The sequence below is a fragment of the Copidosoma floridanum genome, unplaced genomic scaffold (genome assembly GCF_036245765.1).
Source record: "Copidosoma floridanum isolate Cflo_tuat_1 unplaced genomic scaffold, Cflo_Japanese_pri ptg000006l, whole genome shotgun sequence".
Taxonomy (NCBI): Eukaryota; Metazoa; Arthropoda; class Insecta; order Hymenoptera; family Encyrtidae; genus Copidosoma; species Copidosoma floridanum.
In genome coordinates, this window is record NW_028321883.1 from 16,957,280 (window position 1) to 16,975,490 (window position 18,211).

Sequence of the window (18,211 nt, forward strand, 5' to 3'; positions counted from 1 at the left end):
AAAAAATGAAATTTATGAGATAAAAAAATAGTCACAGTATTGTAATGTACGCCAGAAGAGAAAAATATTTCTCAATATTGTATCTCAAATAATAATGAATCATTAATGATTTTCTCAGCAAAGAAAATCACTTTGCTCAAAAGCAGTTTTTTAAAATTTACGTATAACAATTTTTAAAATAATTTAATCTAAGTCCGACGTTAGTAGATGTACATAGCCAATATCATTTTGTTTTACAGTGGTATCATCAGATAAAAATAAGCAAATAAAAATTTGTATGTAGAGCTATGCTCAGATTGAACAGTTTCTTATCAAAAATACAAATGCACTAACGCTACCTTTTATGATACCTTGTTTCTGATAGAATATACTTTTGTTTGTATTGAATCACTGATAAAAATCAATATATAATCGTACAAAAATGTTAAGTCATACAAGTCCTAAGCCTTTCTCTACTAACGTTCGAAAACAAAAATAATCGTCAATGCTTTTTCAATGACTTTCTCGTCAATTTATAATCTTAATGATTGACCAAATGCAATTCTGGAATATTAATGATGTGACAATATTGTCTTTAAATATAAAATCCCTGCCAATCCACTTACATACTTTTCATAAATTTCTCATCAACGTTTTTAGTTGTGTTACAAGTGTGACACTTTTTTATTATAATTTTTTTAAACGTGATGACTTTAATCAGTAAACATTTGGTATACACATTTAATAAACTTAAATTTTTTCTTTACGATTTCAATTATTAATACCTGGAGTCATAATAATTACGTATATGAATTTTTAGGATGTGCATGCATTTATTTTTCATTGACTTTTTTGGTTATCGAGGAATGGCTGCAACTTCTACGGCTTATGTCCAAATTAAGTAAATAATATCTCAATTTTTTTTTTTTTTTCTTTTAGTTTGAACAAGTGTTTGCTTATCAAACTCGCCTTTGTTACACTGCTATTAATTTTTATTTTTTTTTTTTTTATTTGATAAGGCTTATAAGTTTCTTAATTAAAATAATATTATAGAAACTAAACTCAAATAGATTCTACCAGTATTTGATATCATGGTCATTTATTTCTAATTATAATGTATATTTTAAGAGGAGATTATCTTAATGAATCACATATACCTGCTCGGTAACACTTTTCAGCCCAGTCGTCTTCCGTGTTGGTACGGGTGACACACGAAATACGAAAAAAAACTTTAAATTACTTAATTGTTTTAAATAACTTGATTATGATCATGCAACTGATGACTTTACCAATATTTTAAATTATCTTCAATAACCTTATCAAAAAAATTCTTAAGCTATATTTTTTACATATATGTACTTGGACCTTTTACTAACAATATAAACACTACTTAAATAATAGAAAAATTATAAAATAATTTCATTGTTCTTTAGCCAATGCATTGAATACTCCTTTTGATATGCTGAAGCTTTGATGACAAAAATATGCCCACCTTTCAAGAGTCAACTAAAAAGTATGAATAAAAATTTAAAAGTGTGCAATCTTCAAAAACCTGTTGTGCAACGCAATTAATCTTCAATCTCATAAAATGTTGAGTCGCTGCTTTTACTGAAACCAGCCTAAAATTGTACAACCTCTCGCTTTCAGAGTAGGGATTAGAATCGAGATTTTCACTCAATGCTGGAGACTCTAGTTGGGAATCCTTTCAGTATAGTGTCAGGCGTCGCATACAACACGACCATGATACCACTGGTACTGTAACAAATACTAACTTACGGTACTGTAACAAATTTCAATTCATTTTTGTATCTTAAATCAATATCAAGTCTTTTGCAAGATAAAAACATATTATTAACGCACGATTACTTTTTAAAGTGGTTCAACTTTAATTGATTGTGACTGTACATTTTTAAATATTTTTGTATGTGCTTATAATTTATGTTTCTATTACTCATTGCTTTTTATTTTCGTAGCATTTACCAACACAATATTTTTTTATTATTAAAAAATTTTTTTTTTTTTTTTTTTCGAATTTTTTTATAAAGTATTTTTACAAAAGTATAGAATTCAGAAAAAGGAATATAACTACCAATATTATACTAATTGTACGTATTTAACTTGCGAGTTTTTATTATCAACACAAGAACTTTATGTTTTCTTGGTCATTTTTTAAACACCTTAAGTAAGAGCTATATTTATTTTTTAATCTTTGATTTTGTAACGGTTTATCGTTGACATACCGAATAAAAATCATAATCCACCATAATTTTATTTTGTGAAAAAAAAAAAAAAAAAAAAAAACAATCAAAGTGCAAAAAAAACCTTTTTAATTAAATAAAAATGCATTTGCACGCCGTTGCGTTAAATTTCAAGCAAAAATCCTTGAAAAGCTCCTAAACCACCATAATCAAGACCTTTTTTTCAGCTAAAAATTGTGCAACATGTGCATTGCAGTTAAGAGCACTATGTGATGGTATGTACTAGCAGATGACGCAATCCCTCTCACCAAGATGACAACGTCGATTGCAAAACCCGCACGTCTCACTCTGGTCATTTTTCTGCTCTTCAGCAACTGTTAGTATCACACGCATCTGTATTGCGGGTATAAATACAACTTGTCTGATGTAGACACGTATTTTGTAGCTCATACCATACTTAATCTTACATGTCAACTATTCGTACATACGACAATTTTTTTGCATCTTACCGCTAGTCTGAGTTTTTTACTCAAATTATGTCTGCCTACTTCATAATGACAAGTTGTCGATTCAGGACATAATCCTTTCTATTTTTCGAACAGCTAAATTGTGTGATGATAATGTATTCCACTATACATATGAAATAAATAATAATTTTTCATGATTTTAATTACTTTTCAGATGTTACAAGTTTAATCATACCAGAAGATTTACCAACAGTAACAAATGTATTTTTTTCCGTGTTTCCACCAATCAAAATAGGTATGTTTTTTTACGAGTTTCGTGCAATGACTTAAATATTTCTATGTATAATTAATATTCAAATCTTGCACGACCGATTTATGCAATGAAAATCACTAATTTTTAGGGACTGACTCGAGAATAGGAATTGGTTTTAAATTTGGTGAACACGCAGACTTTCAAGTACTGTCGGAGTATGGACCACAGAAATATACTCAACAAATTGGAAATGTTAAAGACAAAAAAAGTAAAAGAGATGTAAGAAATAATGATAAGTTACATATTTCTGATATTGCTAAATTTATTTCTATGAGACTATTAAAGAACTCATATTAAAGCTAATTACAATAATTCTGTGATTTTTAATGATAAATGGATTTTATGTAAAGGCAATGATGGCAGCAGCCCTAAAAGGTGAATTTGGTCCTTGGTCTCAAGTAATTGCTAAAATTCAAATGAGACGGAAGTACAAGAAACTTTTAGAAGAATATAAAATAAAAGCTCAAAAATCTAATAATTTAACTAAAGTATAGATGAATATGTGAGTCTGAATTTTATTATTATATTTATCATTGTTTTTTATTACATGCCTGCAAATTATTCAGCAATAATTTATTATATGTCATAGGTGGTGAACCGTAACTAACCTCGAACAGTGACACAAAAACAAGATATACATAAGACACTATTGGCAGAATAAGTAATTTTTTATTTTATAATGAACAATAATATTTATAACTTTACCCAACGATGTCTCAAAGATGACAGAACATTTCAGGCGAATTTAAAAATGTGTGCCATATTCCATTTAATTCTAAAGGGTAGAAAATAATTATTAGAAAGGTAAAACAAAATAGTTTAATTCTTTGAATACATAATGAAAAATTAGGTTAAATTAAAAAATTACCATCAAAAAAAGTATGTAAAACAAGGGTAACCAAACGTTTGTTGATTTTTGAAATAAATTCATTGTCATTTGAGTTTAAGCTTGTATTTTATATTCATTCTTAAGCAATTATAAATTCCTAAATTATACTACAAAACTATTCTTTGAATTTTTTTAAGTCCCCCTGAGTGAATGAAATACAAATAAAATAATAATTCATTATTTATTTTTAACAACACAATTGCACTAAATTAAATACAATCGTATTTGAACGTTCATGGTCACTAAAATTTTTCTTTAAAATATAATATTTTAATGACTTTAATTAGTATATCATACAAATTTAGATATTTAAATTACTGTAAACAGTAAGTTTTTGAATTTTTATTTCGTAGTTATTTAGTTTTTATTTTATTTTTTAATTTCAAAAACAATAATAAAGAATATATTTAATTTTAATGTATTTCAACAAATTAACTGTACGATTGAATCGTATTAATTTTTTGAGCACTAAATTTTTAAATCCCTACCTGAAATCAATTTTCCATAAAAACTCGAGATGAACAAAAACACTTTGACGTGTGCAACAAGTGCCTTCAACCTGCATCTCCCTGTCCTTCAACTCCCTCCACTTCACCCAACGCTCCAATGAGCTTTCAAACGTCCTACGGATGCAATCGCTCAATGATCACAAAACAAAAAAAAAAATAATAATAATTCATCAAAAAGTCGCAAAAAGAGAGATCCCGTCCATCTCATTCCACCACGCTCACATCAATAGCGGCCAGTCGCGTCCAGTCGTCGACCTCGATCGTCCGGCGTAGCTTTCGTAGCCCCCGAGAGTAGGGGCAGGGGGGCCTCCTCCTTTCACTTGAAAAACAGTCTTTCCGGACTTACTTTTCGTCGCGCCTGATAGAGAGCGAGAGAGAAAACGGCGCCTCACAGCAAACTCGCGCGCTAGGAAGGCTCAACATATAGCGCCGCACCATACGTACTCTACGACGCGTCAGTCGATCACCAGTGTCTTGGACATCACTTTGTAATTCTTTTTTTTTTTTTTTTTTCTTCCTCTTGGGTCTTATTGGCAAAGTTAGTGGTAATTTTTGTCATTTAGTTTTATCGTGTGGGTGATTTTTTTTCGTTTTTGTTCAAGTGAGAATTGGTTTGTGTGCGAGTGCGCGCGTGTGCTAACAGTCGATGGTTTTGCAGCAGCGGTTGATTTCACTTTCAAACGAAAGTCGCGGAGAGCACCTTTGCTATAATAATCATCTCGAGGACAGGCATTAGACGCTAGATTGAGTCTAAAATGAAAGTGTGAATGGCAAACTGGTGAATCGTACCGTTGGTGTGCAAAGTTTAAAAAAAAAAAAAAAGTTATGTTGTAGTGACGAATTATTATAGAGATACCACATTTAAATTATTGCGGGTTTTCATTTGCTGGTTTAGTGCTAACTCAAGATTTGATTGGATTTTCTTTTTTTGTACATCAGTTGAAATTTGGATAATGTCCCTTGCTTTCTCCAAAACTGGACCATATGAATAACTGCTTGATTCCCAAATAATAAAAAGTAGAAAGTTCGAGCCAAAAAAGTATGCCATCATTCTATATTTAAAAATTTGTCTCTTGCAATCGTACAAACAGATTTTTAAAAGAAGCCCCTTTGCACGGTATACCTATTTGTTTATAAATTTCAAGTTTTGTACGCGTTTCAAGAGACAGCTATAATTTCATAAAGATATTTTTAATGTTGCCAATTGTGTGTACGTATAAGTTACTGTCACTGATTAATTTTTTTAATACAATCAGTTGGTATATATTTATTTGAGTAGTAACATTATTTGAAGTGCGTATTAGAATTTACAATAATATTGTTTTCTTGGAAAAAAAAGAATCGACAATATTATTCGATGCTACCTAATATTACAATATCTTTTCGTACCGATGTAATTCTAAAAAGTTTATTATTATATTGAATACTGAGACAGAGTAAATTTTTCGTTTAATTTTAAATTATTTGCACTTTTTAAAAAGAAACAATAATTTTTTTGAACAAAGCCACTAAAGTAACGTTTTTTTTTGTTTTACAAATAATCATGTCGTAATATTAATTTACACGTTACTAGTCAAGTGCTAATAGTAAGTTTCGTAATTCTAAGACAGTACCTGTACACTCACCGTACTGGGATAAACATATAAAAAAAAATAATACCCAAGTGACAAGTCAACCTTGGCACTTTTTAACACGTGACAAAAAAAAAGTTGTAAAAAATCAACGCGAATGAAAAAAAAAAAAAAAAAAAAGCGCGCACAAACACACATACTTTCTCGTCCAACCTGAAGCCTTCGTTGCTTTGAAAGTCGAGTTCCTTGAACTGATAAATTGTGCAATACTCCTGTACAGGTTGCGTGCACTGACAGCAGAAAAAAGGAGCCATGTTTCTTCGTTGGTGGATAACGTAGGTTATTTCTGCCCACCATCATCGCCAAAATGCCATTGTCTGTCATCAAAGCCACCTGTCTGAGCCTGGCCATCCTGCTCCTCCTTGGTCAATGTAAGAACTGCAACTCTGTTGTCATCAAACAACTCTCCTTCAACGCCTCTGTCATTCAAATTTTTGCTCTTGATATACTTTCCGGTTACCCCGTTATTCGCAGTAAAAATGAAAAAAAAATTTTCAAAAGTCCGAATGCAAATTGTTTCACGAAGAAACGCCAATTAGGTGAATCTTTGGGGTTTTTCGCTTTCCATAGAGAAGGCACAGGCTTACAACGGAAGGTCCCACTGACACACATAGCTGCAGATTTTTTCTCGCGTGTTGTGAATTGTAAAGCTTGTGGGTAATACGTGAACGCAAATACTATTATAGGTGTTTGCCGGTCGTCGTACAGCATGTGCACGCCAACGTTACGCAATTTTTTCAAGAGCATAAGAAAATAATAAACATCATAGAGAAATTCCAGCAAAAATTACCATTCTGCACAGTGAATCAGATACGAATTGGCAAAAAAGGAAAAAATTATTATTTTCAATATTAATAATTATTGTTTCAACAGTTAAAATTATAATTTAAAAAGTAGAAATCATGGTTGGAACAAATCGGATGCAAGTCGGCAAAAAAAAAAAAAAATTATCATTTCAACCGTTAAAATTATAATTTAAAAAGTAGAAATTATGTTTAGAATAGTAAGAATTTCCATGCGGGAAAGTAAAATTTATCAACATTTTTACTGTTTCAACTATAATTTTAACCATTCAAAGTATAATTTGTATATCTTAAACAATAATAATTATTATAAAAAACGATAATTTTTTCGGTTTTTACCAGCTTGCATCCGATTTTCTCAAATTTCTCTATAATTTTTATTATTTTTTTCTCTCAGTGTACGATGCAGTCGATTCGAAACCAATGTATTTTTTATGATTTACTTTACTTGATGCGAATCAAATGTTAAATAATTCAACATTGGTTTTATGTTAGTGATGTACCATTACAAAAGCTGTAAACTGTCTTGTCATCGGGATGCCAATTGCTTAGCCATGGTGTGATACCAATATAAATCATCGATTTGAATCATAATATTTTTAAAAAACTTTGAAATAAATCTTACATTGGGTCTAATGATTTTTTTTCCATCAGAGCAACTTTTATATATAAAAAAAAAAAAAAAAAGAAACCAATAAATACGTTAAAAATAATATTTTTATTAATTATCAAGGTTCAGAAATTAAATAAGTAATTTATTGCAGGTGTAAAAAGCTTAATTGTTCCAGAAGAACTCCCGACTATATTATCATTGATATACTCCAACATTCCACCGATTAAAAAAGGTATTTCAATGAACTAATTTACTTCTTATAACAAATTATATATGTTTACAATTTATTTATGTGAGATATTTCAGCTTTAAACTAAAAATTATTGAACTTGCCGTAAATGTTGTAGGACGATGTTCATGCCACATCTATGAACTTTGGTACCATGAATACTGATATAAAAAAATTAACTGTTTGGTGATAATTATTTTCGTTGCAGGAACTGATTCTAGAATCGGTGTAGGCTTCAGACTTGGTGAACATGCAGATTTCCAAGTCCTCTTGGAATATGGACCACAAAAAGAAACCGATCCTATTAGAACTGATACCAAAAGGAAAAGAGCAGTAAGATCATCGAGTTTTTTATTATTACATGAGCAATAAAACTGATATAATTGATCCACACCTTTGTTTTAATAAGGCCCTAATGTCGGCTGCTCTAAAAGGCAATATGGGTCCATTAGTTCAAGCTGTTGCCCAGTACCAAATGGAATCAAAAATAAAACAGCTATTAGAAAAGTACAAGGTCAAATCTGAATTGAAAACAACTGATGATACATCGAACAAAGTAAATCAAAAGGTAGGGCGAATTAATATTAAATTTTTAATTATTTATGAGTCGGAAAGTAAAGTCAAGTGATTACGTATGAAAATATTTTTTAGACTGAAGGAAGCGATTGGCTCTCGAAATGGAGCCAAGATGTAACGGTAAATTCAGATGACCCATTCTTGGTTGAAACGTATCCTCGAAAAACCATGCCAAACGTCAATCGTATGAAAGTAGTGAGTAGTCAAACAAGTGGTGATAGTCGGAAAGCTGAAGATGCCCGGAAAGATTTAATGACATTAAAAAAACTTTTTGGACAAAAAGAAAATGAAGCAATCGGTGTTGGTACGATTTAGGTTCCATTTACTTAGACTTTTTTTCTTTTACTTTAGTCATGTTGTGTTGTTTGGGACATTGTACATACTGTACATAGGTATATAACTTTTATTAAAAACACATTAAAACATTATCATTGACTTTTACTCTAGTAACTACCACTGAAGGTGTTAAAAAAATTTAATTAATCAATTAATAGGTAATATTAAAAAAAAATCTGTTTGGAAAGAAGAAAAATGTTAATTAAAAAAAAATATATAGATACATCAATAAAATTCTCATTTCTAATTTTTATTTTTCTGTATCACATAAATATTAAATTATTAATATAGTTGTATCCACTATATAGGATAAGATACAAAAAAAGAATTCTTTGTAAATTTTTTTTCGGACATGTTTTTCTTCACACTTACTGACACTAAAATTGTTTGAAAAAATTAGTTTCAAAATTATATTAATCCTCATAATTGTACAAAACTAATATAAAAACTAATTAGTATAACCAATCAATGTATCAAATAAGAAAAATCATGATCAATATTAAGATATCGTCATAATTTGAATTGAAATATATTTAATAGTTGGTACAAAAATAATTATGAAGAAAACATAAATGAAATTATTTGCAGCATTTTTTATATTTATTTTAAAAAATTTAATTCAATTCTGTTTGTCAAAAATGATTCAAACGCCTTAAAAAAACTTCCTGGATAATACCTTTTTCTCAGTTATATCAGGCAGGATAACAGTAAACTTTAAATTCAACTCCCAATTTATCAAAATCATCGTCGAAGCACTCCAAAAATCGATTTATTTTTGCAAGCGTATTTCCGTTTTTTTTACAGTCTTGTATTTGTAACTGCATCATCACGTTTTTTACAGCTGTCAGTTTTTTTGATGAGTGAAAAATTTTTTTTCAATAAAATTATATTACCCAGTATTAACGATACTCACCACAAGTGCCAATTTTTATTTGACAGCACATTGTGCAAATCGTCACCGGATCTCTCATACCACCCACAAACTCGAAAACCTTTAAATTTGGTAAACATGGAAAAATTCTCCTCAAATGATGATCAAACATTTCTCTATGATTCCATAAATTGATATACAGCTGCTCTGTAATTTACAAGAAAAATTAAAAAAAAAAAAGAAAAATCTACTTGCACGTACGAAAAATTGTTGTACGACTCCGGACGTAAATTTAATTACCCAAATGCCTGTGGTACCAGAGATACATAGTCTTGAATGTACAGTCCAGCAAGCAAGGTTTGTGAAACAACAATTCACGATTTGTTGACAAAACGACCGTGTGCATGGGAATGCTTTCCGTGATGAATTTTTTGTGCTGATCGTACTCGGGAATTCCAACTAACGAAACATCAAAATTTATAACTCTTAAGACGTGCACTTTAATCAAAATTTTTCTTCCCATCCAAAAAATAGTGTTTATATATTTACGCAAGACTATTTGAACTCTTATTTTGGGAGAAAATTTTCGTACGACGGACCAAGCGAGATCAGGAATCGTGACTGCATTGTATTCTCCCCTTGAATTTTTTGTCCCTGGAATTTCTTCCTCCAAGCAAAGGAGCTGCAACCATCTCCAGTTTCGTCCCAATTGTCTAAATGACAGATTAGCTACATATTTAGAAATAAGCACTCGGAAAAAAAACAAATAAAAAAAAAATACAACCTGGCAACGTGGATCAAAAGATCTCCAGTGCTTGAAGAAATGTAAGAATAGTTTATGGCTAATGTTTCAATATGTTGGAGATTTTCGATCGCAGACAGCCAATGATGGTGAAAACAAAAGTTGGAGTGTTTTTTTGCTTTGTGATCGGGAAATAATTCTATTTTCTTCGATTGTGAGTACTCGTTTAGCTTGAAAAAATGCCAGAGAAACAGAAATCTCAGAGATTTCTCGGATGATGCGAGAGCGCACAAAATTTCATGCCCTTCGGCTTTTGTCAGTCTTAAACCCTCGAAGAAAACTATCTCTAAAAGTGATTCGTTCCTGGAAATTTGGTGGAGTTTTTTCATTTAGTCATGTGTATGGACAATGAAAAAAAATAATTTATATTGGTTCTGAATCCAGTGAATATCCAGTCTGTACTGGGATAGTAACCGAATATTTACTGATTTGCAACAACGTTCTATTTTTTGTATAATATTTTATTTTGTTGAATATTCTAGAAAATTGTACAAAATTTTTATCATCCCGAAATCATCAACAAAAACCGAAAATTAATTTGAAAATTGATGGAAAATGAATTGAAAAACCAAAAAAGCTGAGAAATTATATCGTCTGTCATTAATAACAAGCTTACAAATTTCTTCATATTTATGGAGGTATGTACGTTAAAAGAAAAGATATCGTTAATCCAAACAAACGTTTATACGAACGTAAACAAATAATAATATTTTTAAGTAAAATAAGTATTTGTTCATACAAAAAAGTATTAATTTAAATCAAATAAGAAATTTCTTCAAAACGTAACATTTTATTTTTATTTTTTTTACTTTTTAGATAGAATAAAATTTTTAAAATAAGTTAAAAATTGTTGTATTGTAAGTGCATCTGAAAACAAGTTTCTATCTACTTTCACGCACTCCTTATTTTATTATAAACCTGTATAAAGCGTAATTAATAATCACGTTTTAAATATATCCTAACTTATTACCTGATGAATTTTGCTGTGTTGTGAATAAATTTTTTTCGACCCAAGACGTCATTGAAGCGATCTAAATTAATCAAACTTTCGGACAGCAAAATATATTTCAAGGACCCAACCTTCTTCAGTAACCTTCTGTTAAAAGATATAAAAACTTTTATGGTACGTATGAATTTGCACTTTATTGTGATCATGAAAAATATATTTACCTCGAAAGAGTCGAATTTAACGAATAACAAAGATTTCTTTGATAATTTTTGTCGTATTTTTCACTACTGGTGTACACATGCCAGTAAAATTTACTCTGAATATAACGAGCTTTGTGAAGAAAAATAAAACTAAAATACGATGCATCAATAAAAATAATTTGTTCTTGTTTTTACTTCGTCTGTCAATAACGGAGGATTTGGCCAAAATTTTGGCAATAACAAATCGTAGCAATGTTTATTCAACAGCCAATGTTTACGTGAGTTTTCAGTAATCCACTTGAAAGGTAACAAGTCATCACTATCGCGCTTTTCGTGTATTTTTATCGACAGAGCCAACATTTTTTTTTTTACTTAATCAGAAATTATAAATAAAAACTAAGGTAAAAGGTTCAGAGTACACGCAAAAAATGTAAAGAATTACTAAAAAACATCGATAGGTTAGCTTAGAAAAAAAAAAAAAAAAAATTACATCTGAAAATCATCTTTTGTTTAAAAATACCAATACTTAGTTTTTCGACACTGTCAGACTATATTTGCTCAGGACATCAGGACATGTCCAAAAGTGCCATCTGATTTGAACTTTTTGTCATAATAATAGGTACGTACATATATTTTTTATATTTTATTATTTAACCATCATACAATAAGTACTGCTAAAAGAGAACAAAATATTACTTAAATGTTTTCACGTTTGTAAACGTAGGTACATAATTCTGTGCAACCCTGAGAATGACACCAATTGCGTAAATGTTTTTTCAACTATAACTTCTGAGTACAACTTTTGATTGAAATCCTGTGACGTTAATAAGTAAATGGTTTGAAAATAATTGTTAAGTAAAATCGTACGTCACGTAAAATTAAAAACTACAATCGTACGTTCTATATTATGTGACTTGATATGAACTTATTTTATTTTTTTAATAAGTATTATTATATTAAGTTTTTTGACCAGTTTTTTGTTCTATTAACATCCTTATTAAAGTTATTTTTCATTAAAATTATTATTAAGAGTTATTCTTTTTAAACCACTTGGTCTATCTTAGCCAATCATTTAGAAAAAATGAAAAGGCTCCATCAATAAGGATCGGTCAGCAAATTACTCGCACTAGCATTACAATTCTAGCGATATTTGGAAACTTGGATCTCCTTGGAATTTTTTTTTTACGTAACGAACAATACCTGCTTAGCAAATTAAATAATTTTTATTGAATAACTGCAACTCTCAATATCACTCAGTGTATTAACTAAAGGAGTTTGGAATAAGATAAAATTAAAGGGACAGGGTTTGCGCATTTCTTTGCTCTTTGAATGGACGTAAGGACAAAATTATATCATACAACACTACAAAAACCTTGAGTAACACATTACTTTATTGTTTGACTGGCAGACTAGATTGCAAATACAATAGCGAAAAACTTAAAAACTGCAAATTTTCAGTCAAGGATCTTGTAAGTTTCCAACTGCCGAAGAATCCAATGCCGCGCTTGTGCGACACTCGCGTAGACGCCGGGTGTTTTGTTGCCACATCCGATTCCCCAGGAAATGATACCAGCCTGTAAAAAAATTTAAAAAAAAAACAAATTAATAAAGTCATAATTCATAAACAACAAAAAAATGTATCTCCTTTCGAAAGCTTTCTGAATACGCCAACTCCCGAGCTCCAAAAAAAAATGGGTTCAGAATAATTGGTAAAAAAGTGATACACCGGTGACCTGCATGAATCTCCCTGTTCCGGTGTCCTGACAAACGAGCGGCCCGCCACCGTCCTTGTGGCAGGTGTCCTTGTTCTCCACCCCACCAGCGCATACGAAGCTCGAATGTAACCGGAACACCGGCCCTAGTCTCGTTTGTCTCAAACGGCTCTGGCATTCGGCATTATCGACCATCGGTAAATCAACTTTCTGCATGACCACCTGATAGTTACCGCTAGAACCTGCAACAAATATTATAGGAATCTTTCCTTGCCACTCTGATGGTAAAAAAGACTGGTTTCGTACAGCCCGTGCTTGCACTTGTAATAAAAGCTACTTACGTACTTTATATTTATTTTGATTTAAGGATGAGGATCCGAAAAAGTAGTTAAAAATTTTGTACTAAAAAATTGAAACAGTATAGTTTTCATCAAATTGATAATTACTGATTATTATCTGCATAAATCCAAGCATTTGCAACGAACGAATCACAAGAGATTTTTTTCTTTTTTGCTAAAAACCTTTCAAACGAAATGTAAAAAAAGCCTCTTTAACCGTTAAAAAAAAAAAAGTCCTCGCGTGTTTTGGCGACCCAAGTACTTACCAAAGGCACTGCTTCCCCAGCCGGTCGCGTAGCACACGGTACCACCCGCGAACTCCTGTCCCTGCATGGGCAGGCAAACGGGCCTCACGTTGATGTCGTAGACGAAAGGGTTCGAAAGAACGACGATCGCCACGTCGTTGTAAAGCGCACCAGAGTAGTACTGCGGGTGAACGATGATACGCTGGGCTACGCGTTCCTGGTGAGGCAGCGGCTCTGTAGTACTTCGCGTGTCGAGCTCACCCAAGCGGACGAACAGAGTGCTGGGCTCCAGGCTGTTGAGTTTTTTTTTTTTTTTTTCAACTCACAAAAATAACAACTAGCTCAATCGTGTATATTTATCGATGGGTGGCAACCTTTCGACGCAATGAGCCGCAGTCAGCACCGCCCGGGAGCTTATCAGCGAGCCACCGCACTTGAACGCGTCGTCCGAACCCGTCCGGCGCACCGTTAGAATCGCCATCCACGGGAACTCGGCAAAGTACGCGCTCCCGGCTTCCAACGGGGCTGAAATCGACATTCATCGTTTTTTATACGTGAAATAAGGATTCGGTTGCTCGGTCTCGTCAACAATACCGGACTACCACAATAAGGTGTAAAATACATATATTAAACCCAAATCTAAGGCCCAATTTGCTGTTACAATCGTCTCTGTACCTATTCTCATGGTTCAAGAGCGCGTGTATATATATATGTACCCCCTCGACACACTTGTTGCACCTGTTTCTAATCCCATTTTGGAGACAGTGCTCTATACAATGATACCGTTCCGAAATAAGATCATAAATATTGAATAACTCCAAAAAAAACATTGAATGCATATTCTGTCTTGGGGTATTTTTCTGGTTACACATTTCGGTACACATGACGTGCCATTCCAATGGCCTCAAGATTCTCGTATCGATGTTTGTCATCCCTCGGTTGGTCGCAGGCGACTGAAAAGTAATGAAACGCCGGGAAGGAAATAAAAAAGAAACCAAAGCAACGTACAACTATCGGCGTAAGTGGTGTTCCTGATGCCGCACAATGGAGACGTAAACCTGATCGAGGTGGAGCTGGAAGGTGTCGTGGTCGTCGGGAATACGATATCCGCTCTCAGGCGGCCCTGGAGCCTGCAACACACAAGGCTGGGGCTCATGCACGGGCCGAAGCGCGGGTCTATCGCTCCGATGCCGTCGTAGGTCACGGCCTGGCCGTCCGCGCACCGCTCCGTACCAACGCACTCGCAGGCGTTTAAAGTTCCTGAAAAAAAAAAAAAAAAAACCACAAACACATCATATAGGTCGAGTCTGATATACAACCCACGAGTACGTCATTTGGATAACGATTGCTATTAATGGTCACACGCTGCGTGGTCGATATGGGAAACGAAATTTTGCGAAAAGGCACTTCCTTTCCCCGCTCTCTGTTTTCCATACGCTTTATCGAGTTTTATCGTCCGAGTTTCGTAACGCGCCGCATTGTGCAACGGTATCTATACGTAGATAAGTACTATGGTGAGTGTTTTTACTCGACGAAAATATTAATTATATCAACTCGGTAAGGAGATGTATATGTGTATATTTATATGTACGAAAAACTAAATTGTAGAAAAAAAAAATCGTCTTAGAAATCGGTATTTTCAGGTAATCCACGACTTTTTGGGTGTTCATACAATGGATTAAAAAAAAAAAATAATAAAGACCTGGATTCTTAATGTCGAGCCCAGCCAGATTGCCGATGTTGATCTGCGGCTGCTGTTGTACGGACGTGGACGCCTGGAGCCGGAGTTTGCAGCACATGTTGGCGGTGCCGGTACAGGTGCCGGGCGGCTGGCCCTGCCTTGCGAGCACCAAGCGAGGATCGATGTTTCCGAGACCAGTGACCGGCACGTAGCCTAAACTACACTGGCTGATGAGGGTGCACACGCAGCTTTGGCCGTAGACTATGGGCGGCAGCGCCGGTGCCGGCAGAACGATCGGCGGCGCCGGTTGCACCACTATTGGCTGAGGCTGCGGTTGTATGACCAGGGGCGGCAAACCCTGCCCGGGCAACGGAACTGGAGCAACACCTGCACCAAAGACATTACACAGATTCAGTTAGCTCAGCCCCCTTATTTTTAACGTACATAAATACACTTGCGTGTAACGGATCGATTTCGCGGTTCGGTCGGTTATATACTTTCCTGGTAAGGGCGATATTATCGCGTGGGGTATCGGCAGCGGTGCCAGACCTGTTGGACACAATTTGAGCTTTGATGTACATATGTCGGCGGGTATATGTTGTATACACACAGTCAGGCGCAAAACGACGTCCCCCATCAAACACGTTTTGTACCATGAAAAAAAAAAAAAAAAAAAAAAAAAAGAAAAGGGACAATTGTACCCACCCGGGTAGTAGGAGGAGCAGCAGACCAGACCCGTGGTGCAGACGTAGGGCTGCAGGCGCTGACCGAATACAGCGTCACTTCCGTACACCTGCCCGTTGACGACAACGCACTGGTAGGGCAGGACGCAGTAGCAGTAGGCATTGTTGTAGACCACCGTCCTGGGTGTCGTGGTCGTCGTAGTCGTCGAAGTGGTAGTCGAAGTGGTAGTCGGTATCGTTGACGGTATCGCCTTCATGGTGGTGGTGGTGGTAGTCGACGTAGGAGGCAGGACGAGCCGGATGTAGCAGCAAACCTCGTAGTTGCCGGTGCACCGGCGGAACCTGAAAGATTACCTCGTACAAACCCACACTTTGGAGTATAAAATAAAAAAAAAAATAAAAAAAAATTAAAAAAAACACCGATGTATTTGGCACACGTACCGAATGTCGACGTAAGAGTTGCCATCCCCGAGAACCGTGCCGTTGGGGCCGCACAAGTAAAAATTCACGCAGACGCAGCCCTGAAAAGGCTCGGTCGGGTAGTCGAGGTCGTGCAGCTTCTTGAGCTTCTCCTTGAGCAGCTTGAGCAGCAGGAAGGTCCTCCCGATGGGCACGCCGGTCACGTTGACGTTGCTGATGTTGGCTTGAACCACATCGACGATCGGTGACAGCTCCAGGTGGTCACCATCCTCGCCCAGTTTCGGAGCTACGGCGTTGCCGGAGTCGTCGGCGGAGCCAATCAGCGCTACCGCTGCCGCTACCAGCAGAGGGACGAGCAGCTTGTTCGCCGGCATGGCCGTACAGAGAGTGTGTGCGCTGAGGGAGTAGTGACGAGCGTCAGCCGCGTTTTTTCGTTTCCTCTTGCGCCTCGCCGGGGTTTTCCTGCGTTGCGACACGCGTCGCGCTCGAACGCAGTTTTGTCGGCTGTTTGACGCGGGGGGTTCCCCGCGGCCGGCGAAAATGCCGGGAGAGCAGTGCCGACAGACAACTGTGCGAACTCTGCCGAGCGTGACTGCGTTTCTTTTCATGTCGCGGCGTTAGGGAACTCGGTGATGCTGTTCGACACGTGTTCCGATCGCTCTCGAGAGATAAGTTGATGTACTTACAAAGCTCGTTCGTTATCTCAATCGATTTTCGGTGCGCGGGAAAGCAAAAACGTGGAATGGGTGGTGGTTGATTGTTTTTCGTTCGTATATTAATAAGTATGTCAATATCAATTAACGCATAAGTCTGGTATTCAAGTTACACAAATTTTGGGTAAAATGTTGAAATCATATGTGAGTAGGGGAGGTTGTAGATTAGGGCTGGTGGTACGGCTTCCGGTTTCCGGTCAGATCAACTTTACAAATGATAAATCTGACGAAGAAAAGTACTCTCGAATCTCATGGGTTGGCTTTGCACCGAAGGCGTCGTGAGGGGATTTGCTAGGGCTAAGGGTGTAAAGGGTTAATTGGACAAAAGAGAATCGGGATGCTACGGGTTTTTTTTATGCAACAAAGGACTCAAGGGTTACACGCAAATAGATGTACAAGTGTGAAAGGGGCGATAAAAAAATTTTTTTCTGATGTTAATACGAACAAGTTTGTTGTAAAATGATAAAAACTGCACTATTTTGGTTGCCCGTACAATAGAATCGTACATTTGAATCGCAATGTTGGTGTAAAAATAGTACTGGTTTCGTGTTTGCACAGGCGATGGATCAGATAAAATTTAAACGAAACTAGTACATTTTAAATCCATGCACAACTGTAAAAACCGAGTCACGCAAAGACTTTTTTTTTTCGTTTGTTTTTAAATTCAAAAATTTTCAAATCACCACAGAAACTTGCATTGCATATTATTGAGAGGAATAATGTAACTTGAATGGACTAACTTAATGTAAAAGTGGATCCTTCGTCAAAAAAAAAAAATAAATAAATAAATTCGAGGATTACTTAATAGATTAAAAATAATTTTGCCGGAATACCTCGTCACTGATTCACGAAACCGCGATCCGACCACAAACATTCGCGCAACTACGACGAAAAAAGAAAGCAAAAAGTACAAATTGTTGTCGCACGTCATAAAATTTTTCGGGCCATCCCATCGCTTGCGGTTGTATATAATATTTACTCACAATTGTCCAGCAGGATGAGGCCTCTTTTTGACGCCAAATAAGAGGAAATTACGAAATACTGATGTGGTTGA

General features: G+C 34.8%; 3 protein-coding genes across 3 annotated transcripts; 2 read left to right on the forward strand and 1 right to left on the reverse strand.

Moving 5' to 3' along the window:
* Positions 1–2,439: 2,439 nt before the first annotated feature.
* On the forward strand, positions 2,440–3,254 carry LOC106639993 (uncharacterized). The gene is made up of 3 exons (XM_089598748.1): positions 2,440–2,553; positions 2,859–2,939; positions 3,046–3,254. Exons 1-3 carry the CDS (start codon positions 2,490–2,492, stop codon positions 3,252–3,254), a joined length of 354 nt encoding a protein of 117 aa, XP_089454874.1. The 5' UTR covers positions 2,440–2,489.
* Positions 3,255–6,292: 3,038 nt separating this feature from the next.
* LOC106639994 (uncharacterized) lies at positions 6,293–8,522 on the forward strand. Its single transcript, XM_014353842.3, has 5 exons — positions 6,293–6,357; positions 7,554–7,634; positions 7,840–7,964; positions 8,041–8,199; positions 8,283–8,522. Exons 1-5 carry the CDS (start codon positions 6,294–6,296, stop codon positions 8,520–8,522), a joined length of 669 nt encoding a protein of 222 aa, XP_014209328.3. The 5' UTR covers position 6,293.
* Positions 8,523–12,819: 4,297 nt separating this feature from the next.
* LOC106639972 (uncharacterized) lies at positions 12,820–17,052 on the reverse strand. The gene is made up of 8 exons (XM_089598749.1): positions 16,466–17,052; positions 16,047–16,366; positions 15,363–15,728; positions 14,669–14,920; positions 14,035–14,185; positions 13,682–13,953; positions 13,099–13,319; positions 12,820–12,939 (listed from the first exon to the last, which is right to left on the reverse strand). The coding sequence occupies exons 1-8, from the start codon at positions 17,050–17,052 to the stop codon at positions 12,820–12,822; spliced, it is 2,289 nt and encodes a 762-aa protein (XP_089454875.1).
* Between the last annotated feature and the right edge of the window lie 1,159 nt (positions 17,053–18,211).

Bases quoted from the DNA above. Each gene is read 5' to 3' on its own strand.
- LOC106639993 (XM_089598748.1), top strand. From the start codon at position 2,490: ATGACAACGTCGATTGCAAAACCCGCACGTCTCACTCTGGTCATTTTT. The intron at 2,554-2,858 runs GTTAGTATCACA...ATTACTTTTCAG, and splicing joins TTTTCTGCTCTTCAGCAACT to ATGTTACAAGTTTAATCATA. The intron at 2,940-3,045 runs GTATGTTTTTTT...ACTAATTTTTAG, and splicing joins GTTTCCACCAATCAAAATAG to GGACTGACTCGAGAATAGGA.
- LOC106639994 (XM_014353842.3), top strand. From the start codon at position 6,294: ATGCCATTGTCTGTCATCAAAGCCACCTGTCTGAGCCTGGCCATCCTG. The intron at 7,635-7,839 runs GTATTTCAATGA...TTTTCGTTGCAG, and splicing joins CATTCCACCGATTAAAAAAG to GAACTGATTCTAGAATCGGT. The intron at 8,200-8,282 runs GTAGGGCGAATT...AATATTTTTTAG, and splicing joins CGAACAAAGTAAATCAAAAG to ACTGAAGGAAGCGATTGGCT.
- LOC106639972 (XM_089598749.1), bottom strand. From the start codon at position 17,052: ATGAAAAGAAACGCAGTCACGCTCGGCAGAGTTCGCACAGTTGTCTGT. The intron at 13,954-14,034 runs GTTGCCACCCAT...AAAACTCAACAG, and splicing joins GCGGCTCATTGCGTCGAAAG to CCTGGAGCCCAGCACTCTGT. The intron at 12,940-13,098 runs GTCACCGGTGTA...ATTTTTTTACAG, and splicing joins GAACAGGGAGATTCATGCAG to GCTGGTATCATTTCCTGGGG.